The 23,067-nt window shown below is 37.2% G+C and overlaps 1 protein-coding gene across 4 annotated transcripts in view; it reads right to left on the bottom strand.

The window, feature by feature from the left end:
• HPSE2 (heparanase 2 (inactive)) overlaps positions 1 to 23,067 on the bottom strand; it is a 781,878-nt gene that overhangs the window by 274,385 nt on the left and 484,426 nt on the right. For all 4 annotated transcript variants that reach the window (XM_051824058.2, XM_051824060.2, XM_051824059.2 and 1 more), the window contains one exon: positions 16,431 to 16,604. In XM_051824058.2, the coding sequence (XP_051680018.1) occupies positions 16,431 to 16,604 (174 nt within the window). The remainder of the gene's footprint in view (positions 1 to 16,430; positions 16,605 to 23,067) is intronic.

Here is a 23,067-nt window from a genome sequence, read left to right as displayed (position 1 = left end):
AGGAGAGGAAAATAAAAGGGATGGTGTGGACACGATTCTCTCTCTCCAATCACCTTACAAAGGCATATGAGCTGATAGAGCAGGCATCATTTTGGACTTACATAACAGCTGCGCCAGCTTGGTGCTGCACCTGGCAATCAGCCAAGCAGAGAAACCTGACTTTGGTGGGGAGTAATAACAGGAGACTAAGACCTAGTGAATGTGTGGAGCTTCTGAACTGGAACTGTGAGAAAAAAAAGAAAAAGAAAAACTGAGGGTGTGTGGGAGAACTCACCGTGTGTCTGAGACTCTGAGCAGTCTCGGGGGAGATGCCACAAGCTCGGGCAGGCGGCCCTGGCTACCCAGTTAGAGACACTGCAGGGACTCTGGCTCAAGCGGCCCTGGCTACCTGGTGAGAGACATTGCAAGGGAATCTGAGCTTACACCGAGGACTGCACAGATCCTTTGTGTGGTCCTTGGGACAGAACAGACAAATACATCCACTGGGGCTAGTGTTCAGGCACTGATTGCCACTGAGGAGAAGAACTCGGCTAAGTGGAATTGCTTCCCTTCTGGTTAAAAAAAAAAGAGAGAGAGAGAAGATTTACCATGCCAAACCTGGGTGTGTCACCTTAGGCACACCCTTAAAGCTAAAGAAGAGAAACGCCAGATTATGCTCTGAGGATCTCTGATTAGACTCACAGCAGAAACCCTACAGGCTAGGAGGGAATGGCAAGATATAGTCCAAGTGCTAAGAGAATAAAACTGCCATCCCAGAATATTATATCCTGCAAAGCTCTCATTTGTGAATGAAGGTGAAATAAAGACCTGAAAAAAGAAATTATGGGAAATGTACTCTATAGAATACTATACAGCAGTAAAAAAAAAAAAAATGAAATCGGTCATTTGCAACAAAATGGAGGAATCTGGAACACATCATGCTGAGTGAAATAAGCCAGTCCCAAAGGGACAAATATCATATGTTCTCCCTGATTGGTGACAACTAACTAAGCACCTAAAAGTAAACCTGTAGAAGTGAAACTGACACTATGAAAAACAATGACTTGATCAGCCCTTGTCCTAATTGTCAAGGAACAGCTTACTATTTTTTTCCTTTTAGTATTTTTTTTTGTTCTACTTAATACTATTGGTTGAACTCTGTAATTAACACACAATTATTCCTAGGTGTTTAAATTTAACTGAAAAGTGATCCCTGTTAAATATAAGAGTGGGAATAAGAGAGGGAAGAGATATACAGTTCAGCACATGCTCAATCGGACTTGCCTCTAATGGTAGAGTTAGAAACATCCCAGGGGATTCCAATTCAATCCCATCAAGGTGGCAAGTACCAATGCCATCTCACTAGTCCAAGTGATCAGTTTCAGTTCATAATTGATCATAATGATAGGATTAAGAGTCAAAGGGATCACATAAACAAGACTAGTGTCTGCTAATACTAACTGATAGAATTTAAAAGGAGAGAGCGATCCAACATGGGAAACGGGATACACAGCAGACTCACAGAACAGCAGATGTCAAAAACAGCACTCTGGCCTCAGAATCAGCCCTTAAGGCATTTGGATCCAGCTAAAAAGCCCATAAGAGTATTTCAGGCATGGTAAGCCAAGACACTCTGGAAAAAAAAAGACCTAAATGAAAGTTCTCTGTGAGTGAGATCCCAGTGGAAAGAACAGGCCATCAAAGAAGGAGGTACCTTTCTCTGAAGGAAGGAGAAAACTGCCACTTTGATTATGGTCTTGTCTAAATAAGGTCGGAGTTTTTTAACTCAAGAAGCTTCCATAGCCTTGGCAGCTCATGACAAGAGCCTTGGGTAATTACTGATGCCATAAATAAGAGTGTCAATTGTTAAATCAACAACAGGAGTCACTGGACTTACTCCCCATGTAGGATCTCTGTCCTTAATGTGTTGTACTATGTGAATTAACAGTATAACTAGTACTCAAACAGTACTTTATACTTTGTGTGGGTGCAAACTGTTGAAATCTTTACTTAGTATATACTAAGTTGATCTTCTATATATAAAGATAATTAAAAATGAATCTCAGTGAAGAATGGGGTGGGAGAGAGAGTAGGAGATGGGATGGTTTGCAGGTGGGAGGGTGATTATGGAGGAAAAACTGCTATAATCCAAAAGTTGTACTTTCGAAATTTATATTTATTAAAGTTTTCTAAAAAAAAAGTAAGCAAAGCAATAGGATGGGGGTGGGGGAAAGTGTGATAAATTAGTTCAGATTTTCAAATGACTGTTGTCTCCTAGTTGGTTATGGTGATGGTGATTACAATGCTCATTATATAGAGACTTCTTTTTGGTGCTAAAAAAAAAAAAACATATGATCATCTCAACAGACACAGAAAGACCAAATAAGATTCAACATCCACATATGAAAAAAAAAGCTTTCAACAAATTAGGTAAAATGGAAACATTCAAATTATACAATCTATGTATGACAAACACACTGCCAAAAACACACTGAATGGGGAAAGCCATTTTCCCTTAGATATGTAACAAGACAAGGATGTCTACTTTCACCACTCTTATTCAATACAGTATTGGGAGTATTAGCAAGAACAATTAGGAAAAGAAATGGAAGTGCGGAAGTCAAACTATCCTTTTTGGGAAGCAGATTACCTGATTTTGCACATGGTAAACCCTAAACACTGTCAGAAAGCTGTTTAAATTGATAAACCAATTCAGTAAAGTCACAGGATATAAAATCAAAACACAAAAAAGGCAGCATTTTATATACTATAATGATTTTGCTGAAAGGAAATTCAAGAAAGAAATCCTATTCATAATAGCTACAAAATTAGTTTTAGGAATAAATATAACCAAAGAAGTAAAAGATATCTACAATGGCAATTATAAAACACTTATGAAAGAAATCAAGGACACACAAAAAAAATAGAAAGATCTTTCCTGTGATTAGATTAGAAGAATATTGGGGCCAGCGCTGTGGCGTAGTGGGTAAGGCTGCTGCCTGCAGTGCTGGCATCCTATATAGGCGCCGGTTTGAGTCATGGCTGTTCCACTTCCTATCCAGCTCTCTGCTATGGCCTGAGAAAGCAGCAGAAGATGGCCCAAGTCCCTTGGCCCCTGCACCTGTGTGGGAGACTAAGAAGAATCTTGTAGCTCCTGGCTTTGGACTAGTGCAGCTCTGGCCATTGTGGCCAATTGGAGAGTTAATCAGCAGATGGAGGACCTCTCTCTCTGTCTCTCCTCTCTCTGTGTAACTCTGACTTTCAAGTAAAATAAATAAATCTTTCAAAAAAAGATTAGAAGGATATTATTAAATGTCTATACTGTCTAATGCAATCTCCAGATTGAATGCAATTCCTATCAAAATATCAATGTCATTCTTTGAACAATTATTAAAAACAATTCCAAAGTTTATATGGAAAAATGAAAGTGTCATACACTGTAGATGGGAATGTAAGTAACTATGGAAAACAGTATGGAGATTTCATTTAAAAAATAGAAAAGAATCTCCATGTGATCCAGCAATCTCACTGATGGTTATATATATTCCAATAACAAGAAATTATTGTATCAAAAAGATACCTACTCCACCAAGATTGCTGCAGCACTGTTCACAATGACCAACACATGGAATCAACTAAGGTATCCACCATCGGATGAATGGATAAAGAAAATGTGTTATACATACTTGATAGAATATTATTCAGCCTTAAAAAGTCCTATCATTTGCAGCAAAATGGATGGAATGGAAGGATACCATGTTAAGTGAAATAAGCTAGAAACACTTTCATAAGTGGAAGCTAAAGAAAAACTCAATCTCAACACAGAATGGTGATTACTGGAGAATGGGAAATGTATGGTGGGCAGGGGGAGAAGAGGGAGTTTGGATACCAAATCCGAGTTAGACTGCAAGAGTAAGTTCCTAGTGTTACACAACACAGTGGGGAAACTAGAATCCATAACAGCTGTATGTATCGTATGAACAAATAGAAGAAAGAGGATCCAAGTTTCCATTCACATTAGAGAAGGGGAAATGCTAATTAATCTGCTTTGGTCAATACATATTACATACATGTACAGAAGTGACACAATGTAGCCCCCAACTATGTACGATTATAGTTAATAAGCTTTAAAAATGATAGACAATATTGAGTGCTGCCAAGGAAGTTGTAGACATGGGAGTCCTTATTTATTGGTGGTAAAAATGTAAACAGAACTCTAGAAAAGTTTGAAACTTAAAACTTTAGAAAGCAGCTTGTCAATTTCTTTAACAATAAAAATAAATTTACCACATGACCTTGCAATGTTACTCCGAGTATCTTCCTAAAAAGAGACCAAAGCCTATGGCCATACAAAGATGTGTATGTGAATATTTGATTAGAGTAGCATTATTTATCATCACCAAAAGTAGAAACAATACAAATGTCTGTCATGCTGTGAATGGAAAATAAAAAATATATCTATATATTAGAATTTATTCACGAGTAAGATGCAGTGAACTACTTGTACATGCTATAATGGGTAAATTTCAAAATCACTATGCTGAAAGAAGATGCAAAATACTACATATTTTATGAATCCAGTTACATGAAATATCTATGAAAGACAAATATACAAAAGACAAAAAGTAGATTAGTGTTTCCTGGGACCTGGAAGAGTAACAGATTGACTATAAACTGGCACAAGGGATCTTTTGAGGGTGATGGAAATGTTCCAAAAGTGGATCATGGAAATGGTTACACAAGTCTTTAAATTTTTTGAAGAATTACTAAATTGAAAAAATAATGATCAATTGTTTTCATATCTTATTTAATATCTATCTCCTCTACAAGGATTTAGACAGCCGTATCTATTATTTACTACTTCATTTGTCAAATCTTTATCCTATTACTAGGTGGCTAATATTTTTAAATGAAAGCCAAATAAACTAAAGAAAGCCAAGAAGTCACAGTAGAATTTTAATAGCAAACCATACGGTGTTAGGAAAAATACCTTACTTTCCATTAGGATTCCTAAGTTCTTAATATAGACTTAGCACTTAACTACCTCTTTCAGCAATTCACTCCACCTTTCTCTTTTCTCACCTATAAAATACTTTATTGGGCACTTTATGTAGCATTTTGAGGTCTAACATAGAAAAGTTCTCTTAGAATTTCTATATAGACTAAATACTATGCAAATATAGGGTGGTGATATTGCTTATCATTGTAAAAATAAACCTCCTAAGGGATTCTTCTGCCAATAACTAATGGCATGGGTTATGCATTGCTAGGCCCTTTCAAAATAAAAAAAAAAAAGAGGGGGCTGGCATTGTAGTGAGTAATGCCACAGGTTTGAGTCCCAGCTGCTCCATTTCTGATCCAGCTCCTTGTTAATGGCCTGGGAAAATCAGCAGAAGATGGCACAAGTGCTTGGGGCATAGGAGAACTGGAAGAAGCTCTTGGCTTCAGCCTGGCCGCCCCAGCTGTTACAGTTACCTGAGGAGTAGAAACAGAAGTTGGAAGGTATCACTCTCTTTCTCTCTCTCTCTCTCCCTCGTCCCCTGTCTCCTCCACTCTCTCTATGAATCTTTCAAATAAATAAATAAACCTTTACAAAATAAAAAGATAAACACACACAATTGTTTTTTCTGCTAAAGCAGCTTATTGAGATATAATTCATATGCCATACAACTTACCAATTTAATGTGTATAATTCAATGTTTTTTAGTTTATACAGTCACTCAACCATGACCACAACAAATTATGTAATACTTTAATCATCCGAGGAAGAAATCCTTTCAGCAGTCACTCTTCAATCCAACCCTACCTCCCTTCCCAGTCCCAGCCAGTAATCTATTTTCTGTCTCTGTAGATTTACCAATCCTGGATATTTTACATAAAGGAAATCATACAATTTATGTGTTTTGTAACTGTCTTCTTTCATTTAGCATAATCTTCTCCAGGCTTACCCATGACACAGAATGTTTTTGTACTCCATTTTGTTTTAAAAATATTCCATTATGCAGATATTTATTCATTTACCAATTACTGGAAATTTGGGCTGTTTGTGCTCTTTTACTATGATAAATAAATGTAACTATGAACATGCATATACAAGTTTTTGTGTGAATATGTCTTCATTTCTCTTGGATATATATCTAAGAGTGGAGTTGTTGTGTTATATGACAACTTGATATCTAACATTTTATTTTTTTATTTTTTATTTTTTTATTTTTTTATTTTATTTTTTTTTTTTGACAGGCAGAGTGGACAGTGAGAGAGAGAGAGACAGAGAGAAAGGTCTTCCTTTTTTTTGCCGTTGGTTCACCCTCCAATGGCCGCCGCGGCCGGCGCGCTGCGGCCAGCGCACCGCGCTGATCCGATGGCAGGAGCCAGGAGCCAGGTGCTTTTCCTGGTCTCCCATGGGGTGCAGGGCCCAAGCACCTGGGCCATCCTCCACTGCACTCCCTGGCCACAGCAGAGGGCTGGCCTGGAAGAGGGGCAACCGGGACAGAATCCGGCGCCCCAACCGGGACTAGAACCCGGTGTGCCGGCGCCGCTAGGCGGAGGATTAGCCTAGTGAGCCGCGGCGCCGGCTCGATATCTAACATTTTAAGGAACTGCCAGATTGCTTTCGAAAGTGGGTACTCCATTTTACATCCACCCCCACAAGTTTCCACATATCTTTATCAACATCTGCTGTTTTCTGTTTTTAGTTGCCTTTTTACATTTGGCCATCCTACTAAGTGTTTGAGTATGTGGAACCATCCCTGCATACCAAGGGTCTTTTTGATGTGTTGCTGAATTCAATCAGCTAGTATTTTACTGAGTATTTTTGCTTCATTGTATCATTTTCTGGTTTAGGAAATAAGGTAATTCTGGCCTCATAGAAGGAATCTGGGAAGATTCCCTCCCTTTGGACTGTTCTGAATAGTTTAAGAACAATTGAGATTAGTTCTTCAAAACTTTGGTAGAATTCAGCAGTGAAGGCTTCTAGTCATGGACCCTTTTTTAGGAGGGTCTTTGCTACTGATGCTGATTGAAACTCCATCTTGGCTATTGTTCTATTTTGGTTTTCTATGTATTCATGACTCAATTTTGAAATTGTATGTGTCCAGAAATCTACTCATTTCTTCTCGATTTTGCAATTGTTGACATATAGCTATTTGTAGTAATTCTTGATGATTCTTTTCAGTTCTGCAGTATCTATTGTAACATCTCATTTTTCATCTCTGAATTTATTTTTTTATTTTTTTATTTTTTTTTTGCCAGGCAGAGTTAGACAGTGAGAGAGAGACAGAGAGAAAGGTCTTCCTTCCGTTGGATTACTCCCCTAATGGCCACCACGACCAGTGCTGCGCCAATCCAAAGCCAGGAGCCAGGTGCTTCTCCTGGTCTCCCATGCGGGTGCAGGGCCAAAGCACCTGGGCCATCCTCCACTGCCTTCCTGGGCCACAGCAGAGAGCTGGACTGGAAGAGGAACAACTGGGACAGAACCGGTGCCCCAACCAGGACTAGAACCTGGAGTGCCGGCGCCGCAGGTGGAGGATTAGCCAAGTGAGCCACAGTGCCGGCCCATCTCTGAATTTATTAACTTGGGCTTTTCCTCCTTTTTTAAGTTACTTGGGCCAATGGTTTGTCAATTTTGTTTACTTTTTCAAAATGCCATCTCTTCATTTCACTGATGTTTCATATCTTCTTTGTTTCAATTTTATTTCTTTTCTAGCTCTTATTATTTCTTTCCTCTTAGTAATTTGGAGTTTACTTTGTTCTTGTTTTTTTCTAGTTCCTTGAGATGAACAGCTAGATCATTTATTTGATACCTTTATAATTTTTTTATGTAGGCACTAATTGCTATAAACTTTTCTTTTTTTTTAACTTTTATTTAATGAATATAAATTTCCAAAGTACAGCTTATGGATTACAATGGCTTCCCCCCCATAACGTCCCTCCCACCCGCAAGCCTCCCCTTTCCCACTCCCTCTCCCCTTCCATTCACATCAAGATTCATTTTCGTTTCTCTTTATATACAGAAGATCAGTTTAGCATACATTAAGTAAAGATTTCAACAGTTTGATCCCACACTGAAACATAAAGTGAAAAATACTGTTTGAGTACTAGTTATAGCATTAGATCTCAATGTACAGCACACTAAGGACAAAGATCCTACATGAGGAGTTAGTGCACAGTGACTCCTGTTGTTGACTTAACAAATTGACACTCTTGTTTATGGCATCAGTAATCACCCTAGGCTCTTGTCATGAGCTGCCAAGGCTATGGAAGCCCCCTGAGTTCACTGACTGATAATTTTTAGACAAGGCCATGGTCAAAGTGAAGTTCTCTCCTCCCTTCAGAGAAAGGTACCTCCTTCTTTGATGACCCGTTCTTTCCACTGGGATCTCACTCACGGAGATCTTTCATTTAGTTTTTTTTTTTTTTTTTTTTTCCCCAGAGTGCCTTGGCTTTCCATGCCTGAAATACTTTCATGGGCTTTTCAGCCAGATCCGCATGCCTTAAGGGCTGATTCTGAGGCCAGAGTGCTGTTTAGGACATCTGCCATTCTATGGGTCTGCTGTGTATCTCACTTCCCATGTTGGATCATTCTCTCCCTTTTTTCTTCTATCAGCTAGTATTTGCAGACACTATTCTTGTTTATGTGATCCCTTTGTTTCTTAGTCCTATCATTATGATCAATTGTGAACAGAAATTGATCACTGGGACTAGTGAGATGGCATTGGTACTTGCTACCTGGATGGCATTGAATTGGAATCCCCTGGTATGTTTCTAACTCTACCGTTTGAGGTAAGTCAGCTTGAGCATGTCCCGAACTTTAACTTTTCTTTGAACACTGCCTTTGCTGTATCCCTTACATTTTCATATGCTGTGTTGTCATCTTAATTCATTTCTTGGATTTTTTTTAAATTTCCCTTTTGATTTCTTCTATGACCTTTTGCTCATTCAGGAGTTCAGTTTCCATGTTTTGCATATTTTCCAGAGTTTCTTAATTTGTTAATTTCCAGCTTCATTTCATTGTGGTCATAACATATACATGGTATGATTCTTTTCTTTTTTCTTTTTTTTTTTTTTTTGGTAGCATTGTCAAGTCTTTTTTTTTTTTTTTTTTTTTTTTGGTAGCATTGTTCTATCCTAGAGAAAGCTCCATGTACTGATGAAAACAATGTGTATTCTGTAGCTGCAAGATGAAAAGCTCTTTAGATATCAATTAGATACACTTGGTCAACAGTGTAGATTATTTCCATTGTTTCATTGTTAATTTTGATATTTTGTTTACTTCATCTGTCAGTTGATGAAAGTGGAATGTTGAAGGCCCCAATTATTATTGTATTGGAGTGCATGTCTCTCTTTAGATTCATTAACATTTGCTTTAAATAGGTACCCTATCATTGGGTGCATATACATTTACTATAGTCATATTTTCCTGTTGAATTGATCCTTAATCATTACATAATGTCCTTTGTTTCTTTTCAGTTTTGTCTTAAAGTCTATTTTTTCTGGTATGAGAATATCTACTATCACTCAATTTTTATTTCTATTTTCATGAAATACTTTTTTCATACATTCACTTGCAGCTTGTGTATATTTTTATTGGTGAAGTGTGTTTCCTGCAAGTACTTTATGGATGGGTCTTGTTTCTTTATCCATTCAGCCAGTCTCTATCTTTTAATTGTAGAATTTAGTCCATTTACATTCAGAGTTATCATTGGTAAGTAATGACTTGGTCCTCTCATTTTTCCATGAATATTCCTATTGTTTATTTTGAATTTCATTTGTTTTTTTTACTAGGATGTTTTCTGCCTTCACATTCTTTCATGATGCTCAATGTCTTTTTGATTCTATTGTAGCAAATCCTTAAGTATTATTTGTAAGGCTGGACAAGTGGTGACAAATTCTTTCAATTTCTGCTTGTTATAGAAGGCCTTTATTTCACCTTCATATATGAATGAAAGATTTGCTGGGTAATGTATTCTGAATTGGCAATTTTTTTCTTTTAGACTTTGGTCTATATCTCTATTATCTCCTGGCCTGTAGGGTTTGTGTTGAGAAATCTGCTTTAATCTGATAGGAGATCACTTAAAGGTGTTTTGGCATTTCTTTTTTTTCAACTTTATTTAATAAGTATAAATTTCCAAAGTACAAGTTTTGAATGATAGCGGCTTTTCCCCTCATAACCTCTCTCCCACCCACAACCATCCCATCTCCCACTCCCTCTCCCATCCCATTCTTCATCAAGATTCATTTTCAATTATCTTTATATACAGAAGATCAACTTAGTATATACTAATTCTCTCTTAAGTATTGTAGGATATTATATTTATGTTTTACTTTTGAAATTTTAAGTATAATGTGTCTGGTGCCAATATTTTCTGATCATGGCTGTTTGGGGTTCTATATGCTTCCTGTATTTCAATGTCCATATCTTTCTCCAAATTGGGAATATTTTCTGTTATTATTTCACTGAATACGTTTTGTTAGCCATTCTTTGTTAACATAGTTTCTGGAACTCCTTTGATTATTTGATGGTATCCCATAGATCCCAAATACTATTTTCAATTTTTCTTCCTGTTTTGCATGTGCATGACATATTTCAAAAGACCTGTCTTCTTGATGAGATAATCTTTCCTCCGCCTCTTCAAGTCTGCTGTTAAAGCATTCCATTGTATTTGTTTTTTGACTTATTGAATACTTCTAATATTTCTATTTTGTCTTCATTATCTCTATCTCTTTGCAGGTTTCTCATCCATGTCACATACAGATTTATTTCATTCAACTGTTTCTCTGTGTTTCTTAGTAACTTCACAATCATTCTCCTGAATTCTTTCTCAGGCATTTTGTCAAATTTCCCTTCTTCACTGTCCAGTATTAATGTATTATTGCCCCTCTTTTGTGAAATCATACTGTCTTCTATTTTTATGTTTCTTGCATTTCTACATTGATTATTATACATCTGGGGATCACTTATTATCTCCTTGGTGGTCAGATTTTTTTGTTTTTTTTTTTTGATTGAGGGCATTATTATTGGAAATGTGTCTCTCTAGGTCAGCATAGTTCCTGAGACTAAAGTTGGAAATAGAGAGTTGTATCCTGGGTGAGTCCAGGGAGCTCTGACCACCACTTGTGGGTGGAGTAAGAGTCTAGAGTGACACCCAAGTTGGGCGTAGAAGGAGGGGATGTTGGAGCTGGCTAATGTGTTCACAATCCCAGCCCTTCTATGTACCAAGATGAGCCAGTGGTTTAATTGCCTGGAGTGAGCTCTGGGTGCCTGCACAGCCCATCTACCCAGACATGCACACCACACAGAACACCAACTTATTTCATGGTGTGTCCCTGAGTCCTCCATTAGATCTGCAGCAACCTCCTTTCACCTTGCCTTGGAAGATGATGCTTTCCAGCTGGGTGCTGCCATGAATACGCAGCAGTTACTAGTGGTGCACTACTGGCAGCTGTGCATCTATTCTCTCTCCTCACTGCTCCATGGAGTCTCTGTTCCGTTTTGTTCATTCTCCACTGAAAATTTCTCTCAATATGTCTCCTGGCAACATTGTCCTTCCTTTGTTTTTCTGGTATCTGTCTGTGGCTGAAGTCAATGCCATTTCTCCCTAGGCATCCATCCTCAAGTACTACTCCTTGGCTATTTCTTAACTGTAATCTTTGTTTTGTTATTGTTGAATTTCTTGAGCTCCTTATATATTCTGGATATAAATCCCTTATCAGATGCATGGCTTACAAATATTTTTCCCATTTTTTAGGTTGTATCTTCACTCTGTTGGTTGCTTCCTTTGCTGTGAAGGATCTTCTTAGTTTGGTATAATCCCTACCATTTGTCTTCTTTTTCTTGTGTTGTGTGTGTGTGTGTGTGTGTGTCTTTTCTAAAAGTTTTTTGCCTATGTCAATGTCTTGAGGTGTTAAACTTATCTTCTCTCCCAGTAGTTTAAAAGTTTTAGGTTTTACATTTGGATCTTTGGTCCATTTTGAGTTGATTGTTGTGTAGGGTGACAGGGAAGGGTATATGAAGCTTCCTTCTTATTCAATATGGATATTCAGTTTCCCCACCACTATTTATTGGATAAAAGGATATCACTATCCTTTACTCAGTATATGGTTTTGTGGACACTGTCAAAGATCAGTTGGCTATACATGTGTGGATTTTATTTTAGGGTTTCTATCTGTAACACTAGTGTATGTACCTATTTTTATGCCAATGCCATGGTGATTTAGTTATAATAGCCCTGCAGTATGTCTTAACATTTGTCATTATGTTGTCTCCAGTTCTGCTTTGATTAAAGATTGCTTTTGTTATTTAGAGTTCTTTGTGTTCCATATAAATTCTAGGGTTTTCTTCTAATTCTCTGAAGATTGTCATTGATATTTTGAAGGAGGTTGTATTAATCTGTAAATTGCTTTGTGCACTATGGACACTTCCAGAGTTTGTGTCCTAGCTTCAAAATTTCCCAGTTCTTCTTTACTTTAGATTTACCAATGGTTGGCAGAAATATAAACAATTACAGTCATCATTTGACACTAATCAGTTATCAAATTTAAAATTTATGGACATTAAAGAAAACATTTTATATCCACAAAATGTAATTGTTAATATAATTCTTGTATACAGAAAGTCATTCTTTCATAGACTTTTGAGATCCTAACTGGCTTTTTGTTTTTGATTTTTGTTTTTAAACATATTTATTAATATAAAGAGAACAGATTTCACATATTCCATAGGTATAAGTCTAAGAAGATAACCATACTTCTCTCTTTCCCACCCTCAATCCCCCCTTTCTTCATTTTTTTCTTTAATTTTTACAAAAACATAATTTCAGTCCACTCTATAATCACAGGCTTAATGCACCACTTGACAGTGGATGTGATTTAGGTAGAATGTAACCTACACTACTGACTTACTTCAAAGGAAAAAAAAAACGTAGGTTAGTCACTTGTAGTTTAGCTACTTTAGTAGAAACAACAAAAGAAATGTCTGTTTAGTTTTTTCCAATGCTAGATTTGCTCCAGAGATAAAATATCTGTTAACAGGTTGTTGGTACATAGAAACATGAATGATAAGAGACTGGTCAGTCCCATTGTCCATTCCTGAATCTGGATATGATGACTTAACCATTACCTCTGACCAGAAGGATAAAGTTACAAAGAAGAAAAAGGACAGAATATTGGAGAAGTAAGTCTAGGCCAGGGGGATGATCCTGTAGATAATTTTTTTAGAAAGAAGTGGCTGAATATACAACATACAATAGTTGTAAGCTGAATACATTGGATATCTTAAGGGGTGTGATTCTAACACAAGAAAAACTATCAATAGTTTCAAAATGAATTAGAAGGAAGAATAAAATAAATCTTTTTCAAACCCTGAAAGGCAACTTGAGTTGGGCAGGTCATTTATAAAATTCATATCAAAAAATAGAAGTACACTTTTAAAAAGAAAATGGAAGGGAAAAATGCTAACTTCAAATTTCTTGATTAGAGAAGCGCATAACACTTACAGAAATACTTCCCAAAACATTACTGGATATTTTCTACTTTATTGAATTTTTAATTTATATATTTTGCCTTTTCCCTATTTTTATTTATATGATTATTTTTATTTTATTATATGTGACAATGCCTATCCCCCTCTTCATCAATGATTCTTTGTTTTGGTTAAGCTCTGAAGAGGCACTTAAAAGAACAATGATTGGAATCAAGTGTTATGTGGCTAAGGTGATTAAATAACATTCTTTCAATATAATTAGCTCCATGCCCAAAGTATTTAATAGTTAGAGGAAGCAGGATGGGGCGGGACAAGGTCTTAATTGTCTGAAATAGATGAGGATACACAGAAAGTTGTGTATATTCTCTTCCCCAGACCATCTCCAACACCCAATCACTCTAGTTATATCAATTGAAGATTTATTTATTTTAACAAGCACCCACACCTAGAGATCCCAAAAACTCTGGAGGGATTTTCCCAAAAGTCAATCACTTGTAGGTAAGTTTTAATTGCTTTAAACTTATCTAAAACTAGTTAATTTTTTATACAAAACAATTTTACTCAGGCATTACAATATTTTACAAGCAAACAAAGCCTTTGGATACAGCATGCATTCTTCAGTTCAGCATAGGCTTACTTACTCCTCTAAGTGTGTAATAATATTCACCTATTTTAAATATTCTGCCTAATTGGTCCCTCAAGTGTCCTTTTTGAAAAATACTTTGCTCTCTTAAGGGAAAGATGCAGTAATAAGTAATAAGCTGAATACAGTCTGATGTTAGAGTAGGGTAAGGTAAAGAGAGGAAAAAAAGAATACCAAAGAATATCAAAAACCTAAACTTGAAGATGGGATGGGGAGGATAAGTAAATGACTTTGCCTATTATGCAATAATTAGCTTAGTTCAAAGCTGATCACATCACTCTGCTTATTTCATGGAACGTGTAATACCTAGACTGATTTAAAATATGAAAATCCTCAGGCTACCCCAGTTCTCCTTTCTATAGTCAAATTTTCTCCAGTTCAGCACAGCAGGTCTCCATATGGTCCCTATCTTTCCCCAAATGTCTCCCATTTTGAGAGAGGGAAAGAGAGAACAGGAGGAAAGAAAATGAGAATCACATTCCAATTAAAGACTACTAGGGAGATTACTGACACCATAAACAAGAGTGTCAATTTGTTAAGTCAACAACAGGAGTCACTGTGCACTTACTCCTCATGTAGGATCTCTGTCCTTAATGTGCTGTACATTGTGATTTAATGCTATAACTAGTACTCAAACAGTATTTTACACTTTATGTTCTGTGTGGATGCAAACTATTGAAATCTTTACTTAATATATACTAAATTGATCTTCTGTATATAGAGAATTGAAAATGAATCTTGATGTGAATGGAATGGGAGAGGGAGCGGGAGATGGGAGGGTTGCAGGCGGGAGGGAAGTTATGGGGGGAAAAGCCATTGTAATCCATAAGCTGTACTTTGGAAATTTATATTTGCTAAATAAAAGTAAAACAAAAAAAAGACTACTGATGCAAAAACAGGACCTTATTTGTTTTTTTTAAAGATTGTATTTATTTATTTGAAAGGCATAGTTACAGAGAGACAGAGGCAGAGAGAGAGAATGAGGTCTTCCATCCGTTGGTTCACTCCCCAGATGGCCACAACAGCTGGAGTTATGCTGATCCAAAGCCAGGAGCTTCCCAGCTTCATCTGGATCTACCGCATGGGTGCAGGGGCCCAGGGACTTGGGCCATCTTCCACTGCTTTCTCAGGTCACAGCAGAAAGCTGGATTGGAAGTGGAGCAGCCAGGACTCGAGCAAGTACCCATAAGGAATGTCAGCACTGCAGGCAGCAGTTTTACCTGCTATACCACAGCACTGGCCCCCAGACATTAATTTTTATGACCTTTGTGCATTGTCATGTTATCATGAGAACTTCAAATTCTAGGATTCAATAAATACATGTGAGGGCACATACATGTGTATGTGGGTATACATGCACACACATGTGTACCTAGTGTTTAATAAATGACGTTAGCTACAGACATATAAAGCCATGGACAAAAATGGAATCAATTTATGATTGGTATTTTAAGAGAAGTCTTGGTTTGTTAGGCTCAATTGCTTTGATCGAGGGTTACCAAAAAATTCTTTTACCTTAAGAATCAGAAAACTTTCAGATTTATACTATCCATAATTTAAATGATAACTCATATTAATTGACTTAATATTACAGTCACAGACTCTACAGAATGGCATGTATATCAAGAAAAACAGTATGATTCATGAACTATTTCTCCAAACTGTGTGCAATGTGATATTGTTCCATGGAAGGAATAACAGATAATATACACACAGAGAGAGACAGAATTCAATGGTTAAACATAATTTATAGGGCCCCACACAAATGAAAATGTGAATCCCCTTGTTAAAAAAGTATTAAGAATTTCAATGCAGTGGCAACAGAGCATTAAAACTAAGTATGGGTTCTCCTAAGCCTGAAACCAACCTTGGTTTAATGGCTTAAGAAAACTAAATTAAAAATGTTAAACAGATTTATTTGTGGCAGGACTGCTCAGGGTCTTTTATATGCTGATATGAATCATGAACCTTCAAGAAGTCCATATACTATATGGCAGTCCTCAAACTTATTTAACCAAAACTCTTTCAAATTAGAGTAGTTTGTGGTTCTATCATGAAATTTTTAAGTCATAAATCACTATATTTTCCATTTATTGTGGGATTTCCCCCATGTTTGAAATGATGTAATTAGAGATCTCTACAGATGCAGATGGTGTAGATTCAATTTTTCTACAGTTTTTTGCCATTTGGATGGTAAACTCACGACCAAACATTCCAAATGTTTTTTGTGCCAATGTATTAGAGATGATTTGACTGAGAATATTTTTCAAACCAATCCATTTTCCCCCTTTATCCTGTCAATTCAGAGGAAATAACATCTTTACTTACCATTACCCAGTTCCCAGGAAATGTTGTACTTTTTGCTGGCACTGTACTTCAATAGACTCAGGGCACTAGAACTGTTCCAGGAGTTATTGGGATTACGACGCAGTGCGTTTAAAGCAAATATCAGGTGGAGTCCAGAGCAATCAGCAAAGTTATAAAGTTTGTCTAGAGACCTGGCTGGGAAGAAGCAGAGAAAGTCTTATAACTTTCAAATCACCATCCTAACTAAAGGAAAACACTAGCTAGTACAAAAATCCTTTCTACATGTTTCTTGCTGATAAGAAATCACACAGACAAGCTTCTATGCAATACACAGAATTTAAGAGAGGTTTCAAATTGGCAACCAAGTTGTATAGTGTTTTATTCATTAACAAAAATTGAATTATTGATGTTTAAAAGTTAGGAGATTACAAAAGGTAGCTGAATTTACAACTTTCTTGAAAAAGCAGAAGATCTGACCCTATTGGGTATATTTTCCTACATGACATGACAGGAATAGTGTCAGAGTGGATGACCAGGAAAGATGACTCGATCATAAGTTTTGGGCAATAGTTGAGTCTGGGAGGACTTCCAAAAATTTAACTCCAATCCAGAAAGCTATTATTTCTGAGAACAGAAATACTCCAACCATTACTAGAGATTTGTTTACTGTCAGATTAATCTCAGATATCATCTACTATCACCCTGTGTGTCATTCTCATCCCATTTCTTCATTCCTATTGCCACCATTCTTGTTCTGGCTATCATGTCCATTTTCATGAATTCTCATGTCTGTACTTGCCTATCTAATTCTAGGTTCTTCCCATCCTGCCAATTCATCCCCCTACCCTCAATCAATCTCATCAGATTCTCTCATCTTGAAAAACCTTAGTGGATTTTCAATACCATTTTCTTCCTGCTCCATGTCTATGTCACTCACCAATAATCCCCTCCCCCAACTTCAGGCATCTCTATTTTTCTCAAAGGGTTTTTTTTGTTGATCAATCGGTTCTATTTATTATAGAATTCTCTGCCCCATCAACAACTTCTCTAATTATTCTCCTTATCTGACATGCTTTTATTTTTTTCTTTTAAAATCTACAAATCACACTTGTCCTTTGAGACAGTTCTTCCCAAGGTACAGATAAAATAACATTAGGCACTATGAAGTTTTAAAAACTTTTTAAATTTAATAATTAGGTATAGGAGTTAATATTATCCTAGTACATCTGCTGTGACTTCTGGATGCCCTGGGAGCAGTGAGAATAAAGATCCAAGGTTAAATAAGGTGTTCTGTATTTAACCTCAGGCACAGAAATGAATCAGGTGAACATTTTGGGGAGATTAGCTTAAGGAAAATTCTTGAAATCAGCAAAGAAGGGACAGGAACCCTAAACAGCATAAAGTTTAGGAGACCAGTAGAAAGGAAGGAACAGAGCACACTGCAGCTGCTAACCCAGACCCCCGAGAATTTCCACATTGCTGGGAAAGGTAAACAGGAAAGCACAGTGACCTCAATGATTACTGCAGATCAGCATTCCTAACTTCAGGGGAATTCCATAACCCTCAGAGGCTTCAAATCCAGTTGGGGAAGTTGACTGGAGTCCAACTGACTGTGTTACTCCAAAAAAGGAACCCATATTGGGTGCCCCCTCAGTCCCCAGAACCCAATCTGCTAGGGTATAGCCACTATTAGATTCCATTTTATTTCAGGAGCCAGTAGGCAGCCTGGATGCTGCCACAGTCCTCAGAACAGCATACATCTCACAGAACAGATGACAGGCCCCTCAACATTTACAGCTACAGGATTGTGGTGTACAAACTAAGGAGTCACCCTCGCTTGCCCCTTGAGACCTGGAGAAGACCCCTTCTGTGTCTGGTGGCTCAGGGCTCCTGGAAGCCTTGCTCACCTTGCAGCACCTGCGGAATTTATTCTCCACACATCATGGCTCAGAGCATTTGATGACTTTACACAATGTCAGCACCACTCTTGCTTGCTCCGAGGGATGTGGGAAATTCCCTTCTGCATCTCATGGCTCAAGACCCAAAGCTGACAGTGCACAGCTCTCATCTAAACTGTGCTTGCCATGAGAAACCTCGAGAAGGCCTTTTCTGCATTCCATAACTCTGGGACTGTGGCTGCTAGTCCCAGAAACCCTAGAGTCATGCATGCTTACCCCATGGTGCCTGTAAAAGGTCCTACCTACATCCTGCAGCTTCAGATCAGCAGTTACCAGTGCAAAATCCCCAGCATAGCCTATGCTTTCCTGGCACCATGAACACTTATCATAGATGGACTAGGCTCTAGTGCAGCTCCCTTTCTCTCTTTCTCAGCTGTAGTAGGTGTATGTAACCACACATGTTCACATCAGGCCTGGGTTTGGCAATGCTCTGACACCAACCACTGCCAGTTCGACCTCTCCACCCTTGCTGAGACTGAAAGGAGTTCCCCCAATTCCCTGCCACTGCTGCCATAAATTATGATGGAAGAAGGTACAGGGAAACCATACTTTAGTATCCAACTGGGACTGAAGCCAAAGTTACCTACCAAAGCGACACCCAAAGACAGACTTTCAGGAAAAATGATTATAATGATACTCAAAGAAATACAAGAGAATACAGATAAAGAGTTAAACAAAATTAGGAAATTGATGCATGATATGAAAGAGATATTCAGCAAAGAGACAGACTTGAAAAAGAATCAAGGAGGCTGGCACTGCAGCATAGCAGGTAAAGCCACCACCTGCAGTGCCAGCATCAAATATGAACGCTGGTTCATGTCCCAGCCACTCCACTTCCAATCCAGCTCTCTGTGATGGCCTAGGAAGCAGTAGAGGATGGACAAGTCCTTGGGCCCCTGCACCCAAGTAGGAGACTGGGAGGAAGCTCCTGGCTCCTAGCTTCGGATCAGCATAGCTCTGGCCGTTGCGGCCAATTAGGGAGTGAACCAGCAGATGGAAGACCAGAAGACCTCTCTCTTTCTCTCTCTCTCTGCCTCTCCTTCTCTCTCTGTGTAACTCTTTCAAATAAAATAAACAAATCTTTAAAAAAAAAGAAAAAGAATCAAACAGAAATTTGAGAAACAAAGATTTCAAGAAGTAAAAAATACAGCTGAAAACCTCAACAATACACTAGATCAACCAGGAGAAAGACTATCTGAAATTGAAGATAGCCCTTTTGAAATATTTCAGTCACACAAAAACAAACAAATAAGATTAGCCTTTGATACCACTGGGACTCCATTAAATGAACAAATATTTAAATTTTGGAAATTCTTGTAGACAAAGAGAAGTAAAAAATTTAAAAAAACCCACATATCTAACGTAACAACAGCTAAAAACTTATCAAATGTGGAGAAAGATTTGGACATCTAAGTACAGGAGACCCAAAGGACTCCAAACAGATATAACCCAAAAAGATCCTCACCACAAGAACATATTATATCCAGAGTAACAAAAATACAATACAAAGAGAGAATTCTAAAATCTGCACAAGAGAAAAGTGTCAGCTAACCTGTAAGAGAACCCTCATTAGATTAACAGCAGATTTTTCATCAGAAACCTTACAGGCTAGAAGGGAAAGGAATGATATATTCCAAGAAAAAAATTTCCAACCAAGACTACCAAGTAAAGCTATCTTTAATAATTGAAGGAGAAATATTTTCTACGACAAGCAAAAACTGAAGAAATTCACCACCACCTGACCGGCCTTACCAAAGATACTTAAGGGGTCACATAAAAAAAAAAACAAAGATAACTATGGTCACACAAACATCTGAAAGTATAAAGCCCACCAGAAAAAAGAACAAAGGAAGTTCAAAATATACTGAAGAATTTTAAAAAAGACCAAACCAAATCATTATGTATCATTAATAACTGAATATAAATGGACTAAATTCCCCCAGTTAAAAGGTATAGATTATCTGAATGATTAAACAAAAACCAAAACAACAAAACAAACAAAACCAGGACTTATGCTGCCTCTTAAGAAACTTCAGCAGTAGGCAGAAATATATGAAAGTAAAAGAGTGGTAAAAGATATTCCATTCAAACAGAAACCAAAAATGAAAAGAAGTAGCAATATTTGTATCAGACAAAAGAGAATTTAAAATAAACTTGTAAAAACAGACAGCCACTATAAAGATCAAGAGATCAATCCCACATGAAGGTATGATTTAAAATGTAAATGCACTTAATGCCAGATAACTGAATTTTCTAAACAAACATGATTACATCTAAAGGGAGAGACGAGCTTCCAAACAACAGTGGAGACTTCAACACTGCCCTTTCATCAATGTACAGATGAACCAGACAAAACAAAATCAACAAAGAATAGAGCTAAATTACACTATACACTTAATGGACAAAACAGACATATACAGAATACTCCACCCAACAGGTGCTGAATAAATAATCTTTTCATCAACATGTGAAACACTTTTTAGGATAGAGCATATATAGGTCACAAAACAAGCATTAAATCTTTTACCCATTTTGAACTTATTTTTGTGTATGATGTAAGATAATGGTCTAAATTTCATTCTTCGGCATATGATATCCAATTTTCCCAACACCACTTACTGAGGAAATTATGCTTTCCACAGTGTGTGTTATTGACACCCTTGTTGAAGATCAGTTGCCTGTAAATGTGTGGGTTTGTTTATTAACTCTTTATTCTGTTTCAACGGTCTATAGGTCTGTGTGTTTTTTTTTTTTTTTGCAGGTGCCACACTTTTTATTTTATTGTAGCTCTGTAATATATTTTGAAGCCAAGAAGTATGACAACTACATCTTTGTTCTTCTTATTCAACATTACATTAGCAATTTAAGGTCTTTTTGTGGTTAAGTATCATTGGAATTTTAATAGTGATTACATTAAACCTATAACATTGAGCTACAAATTTGTGAAGTTTCATGGCTGTGGCAATGTTTCATAGGCACCTAAAATCCCAAGAAAAGACATGTCTCTGCACAGTGCATTGAGAAATAGGCTTCTGTTTCTCAAATAAGGTAGAAGAACTCCCCGTTTGCAAATCCCTCTTTTATCTCACTAGTCTCACAGAACCCCCTGAGAACATGGCACTGACAAACTGTAAAAATATTTGAGAAAAAAGAAGTGAGAAAAAGAATTTCTTGGAGTGTGTGCATTAGAGGACAGTGTGATGATGGGGAGGGGAGAGAAGTCCAGAGAGGAGTAAGTTGTAGAAATGGGTATTCATAATTCTGAGTATGAAACATGAGTCCTAAGATTACTATGGGATTCCATGTACACAGAGTGTCAACATTATGAAAAGGAATGAGTTATTGATAACTATCACAGGAGACACTGAAAAATATTTATAAACCACATAGCAAGTCCCCAACTACTCCCTATATATATTAGATAGCTGCAAACATGGTTAACAATGGCTTTGCAAACTGAACTGACATTGAAACCACCACCCAAGGAACATGAAACAGAATTAACAGTCTTAACATAACCAGACTGACTACATGCTAAAACAAAAACAAACCCCAGAAAACAAGATCCAGGGCTTCACAACATAATATTAAAAATGTTCAGAATATGATTCAAATTATGCAATATGAAAAAAAGCAAAAAATGACCAACTCTCATGAGAAAATCCAATCAACATAGGCCAACCCTCTTTTGACCCCACCATTGAAATTATCAAAGATTTGAATGCAGCTATTATGGCCATAGTTCATATACTGATGAACAAGTTTAAAATGAATAAAAAGTTCTACACAGAGAAATAGAAACTGTAAAACTGAACCAAATGGAAAATTTATAACTGAAACATACAATAGCTGAAATGAAAATGCACTTTATCAGCCTAATACCAGAAGGAAATGATGGAGAAATAATCAATGAACTTGATGACAAAACAGGGGAAATATATATAATCAGAGAAAACAAATTTTTATTAAACACAGTCTGAGAACTGTAAGATTACATCAAAAAACTTTAGCATTCATGTCAGTGGCAGCCCAGAATGGGAAAATAAAGACATTAGCAAAATAAAAAAAAAAAAATGAAGAAACAGTAGTTGCAAACTTCCTTAACTTAATTTTTAAAAAAAGTAACAAATTCAAGATGTCAGTGAACCTCAAACAATGTAAACTAACAAAGGAGACAAAGCCACCCCACACATGCAGACACCCAGACATCACAATCTTCCAGCTGCTTCAGTCCAAATGCAAGGAAACAAATCTTGAAAAGATCCATATACAAATAACATTACATGAAAGAGAACAACCATTTAAATTACCCTGTATTTCTCATTAGAAAACATGGAGGTTAGAAGATAGGGGAACATCTCCAAAGTGCTGAATGAAAAGACCTGTCAGTTGAGAATTTTCTCTCTAAAAATACGTATCTTTGTTGGCCAGCATCATGGTATAATGGGTTAAGCCGCAGTCTGCAACACTGTATGCATACCATACAGGTGCCAGTTCCAGTCCCAGCTGCTCCACTTCCAATCCAGCTCCCTGCTAATGTGCCTGGGAAAGCAACAGAGATGGCTCAAGTGCTAGGGACCCTGCACCCACATGGGAGACCCAGAATAAGGTCCTGGCTCCTGGCTCCTGGCTTTGGCCTGGCTCAGCATCGGCCATTGCAGCCTTTGGTGAGTGAACCAGCAGCTGGAAGATCTTTTTCT

The sequence above is a fragment of the Oryctolagus cuniculus genome, chromosome 15 (genome assembly GCF_964237555.1).
Source record: "Oryctolagus cuniculus chromosome 15, mOryCun1.1, whole genome shotgun sequence".
In the NCBI taxonomy this organism is placed as follows: Eukaryota; Metazoa; Chordata; class Mammalia; order Lagomorpha; family Leporidae; genus Oryctolagus; species Oryctolagus cuniculus.
The sequence above is the reverse complement of the archived record's forward strand: the minus strand, read 5'-3'. Positions and strand labels throughout refer to the sequence as shown.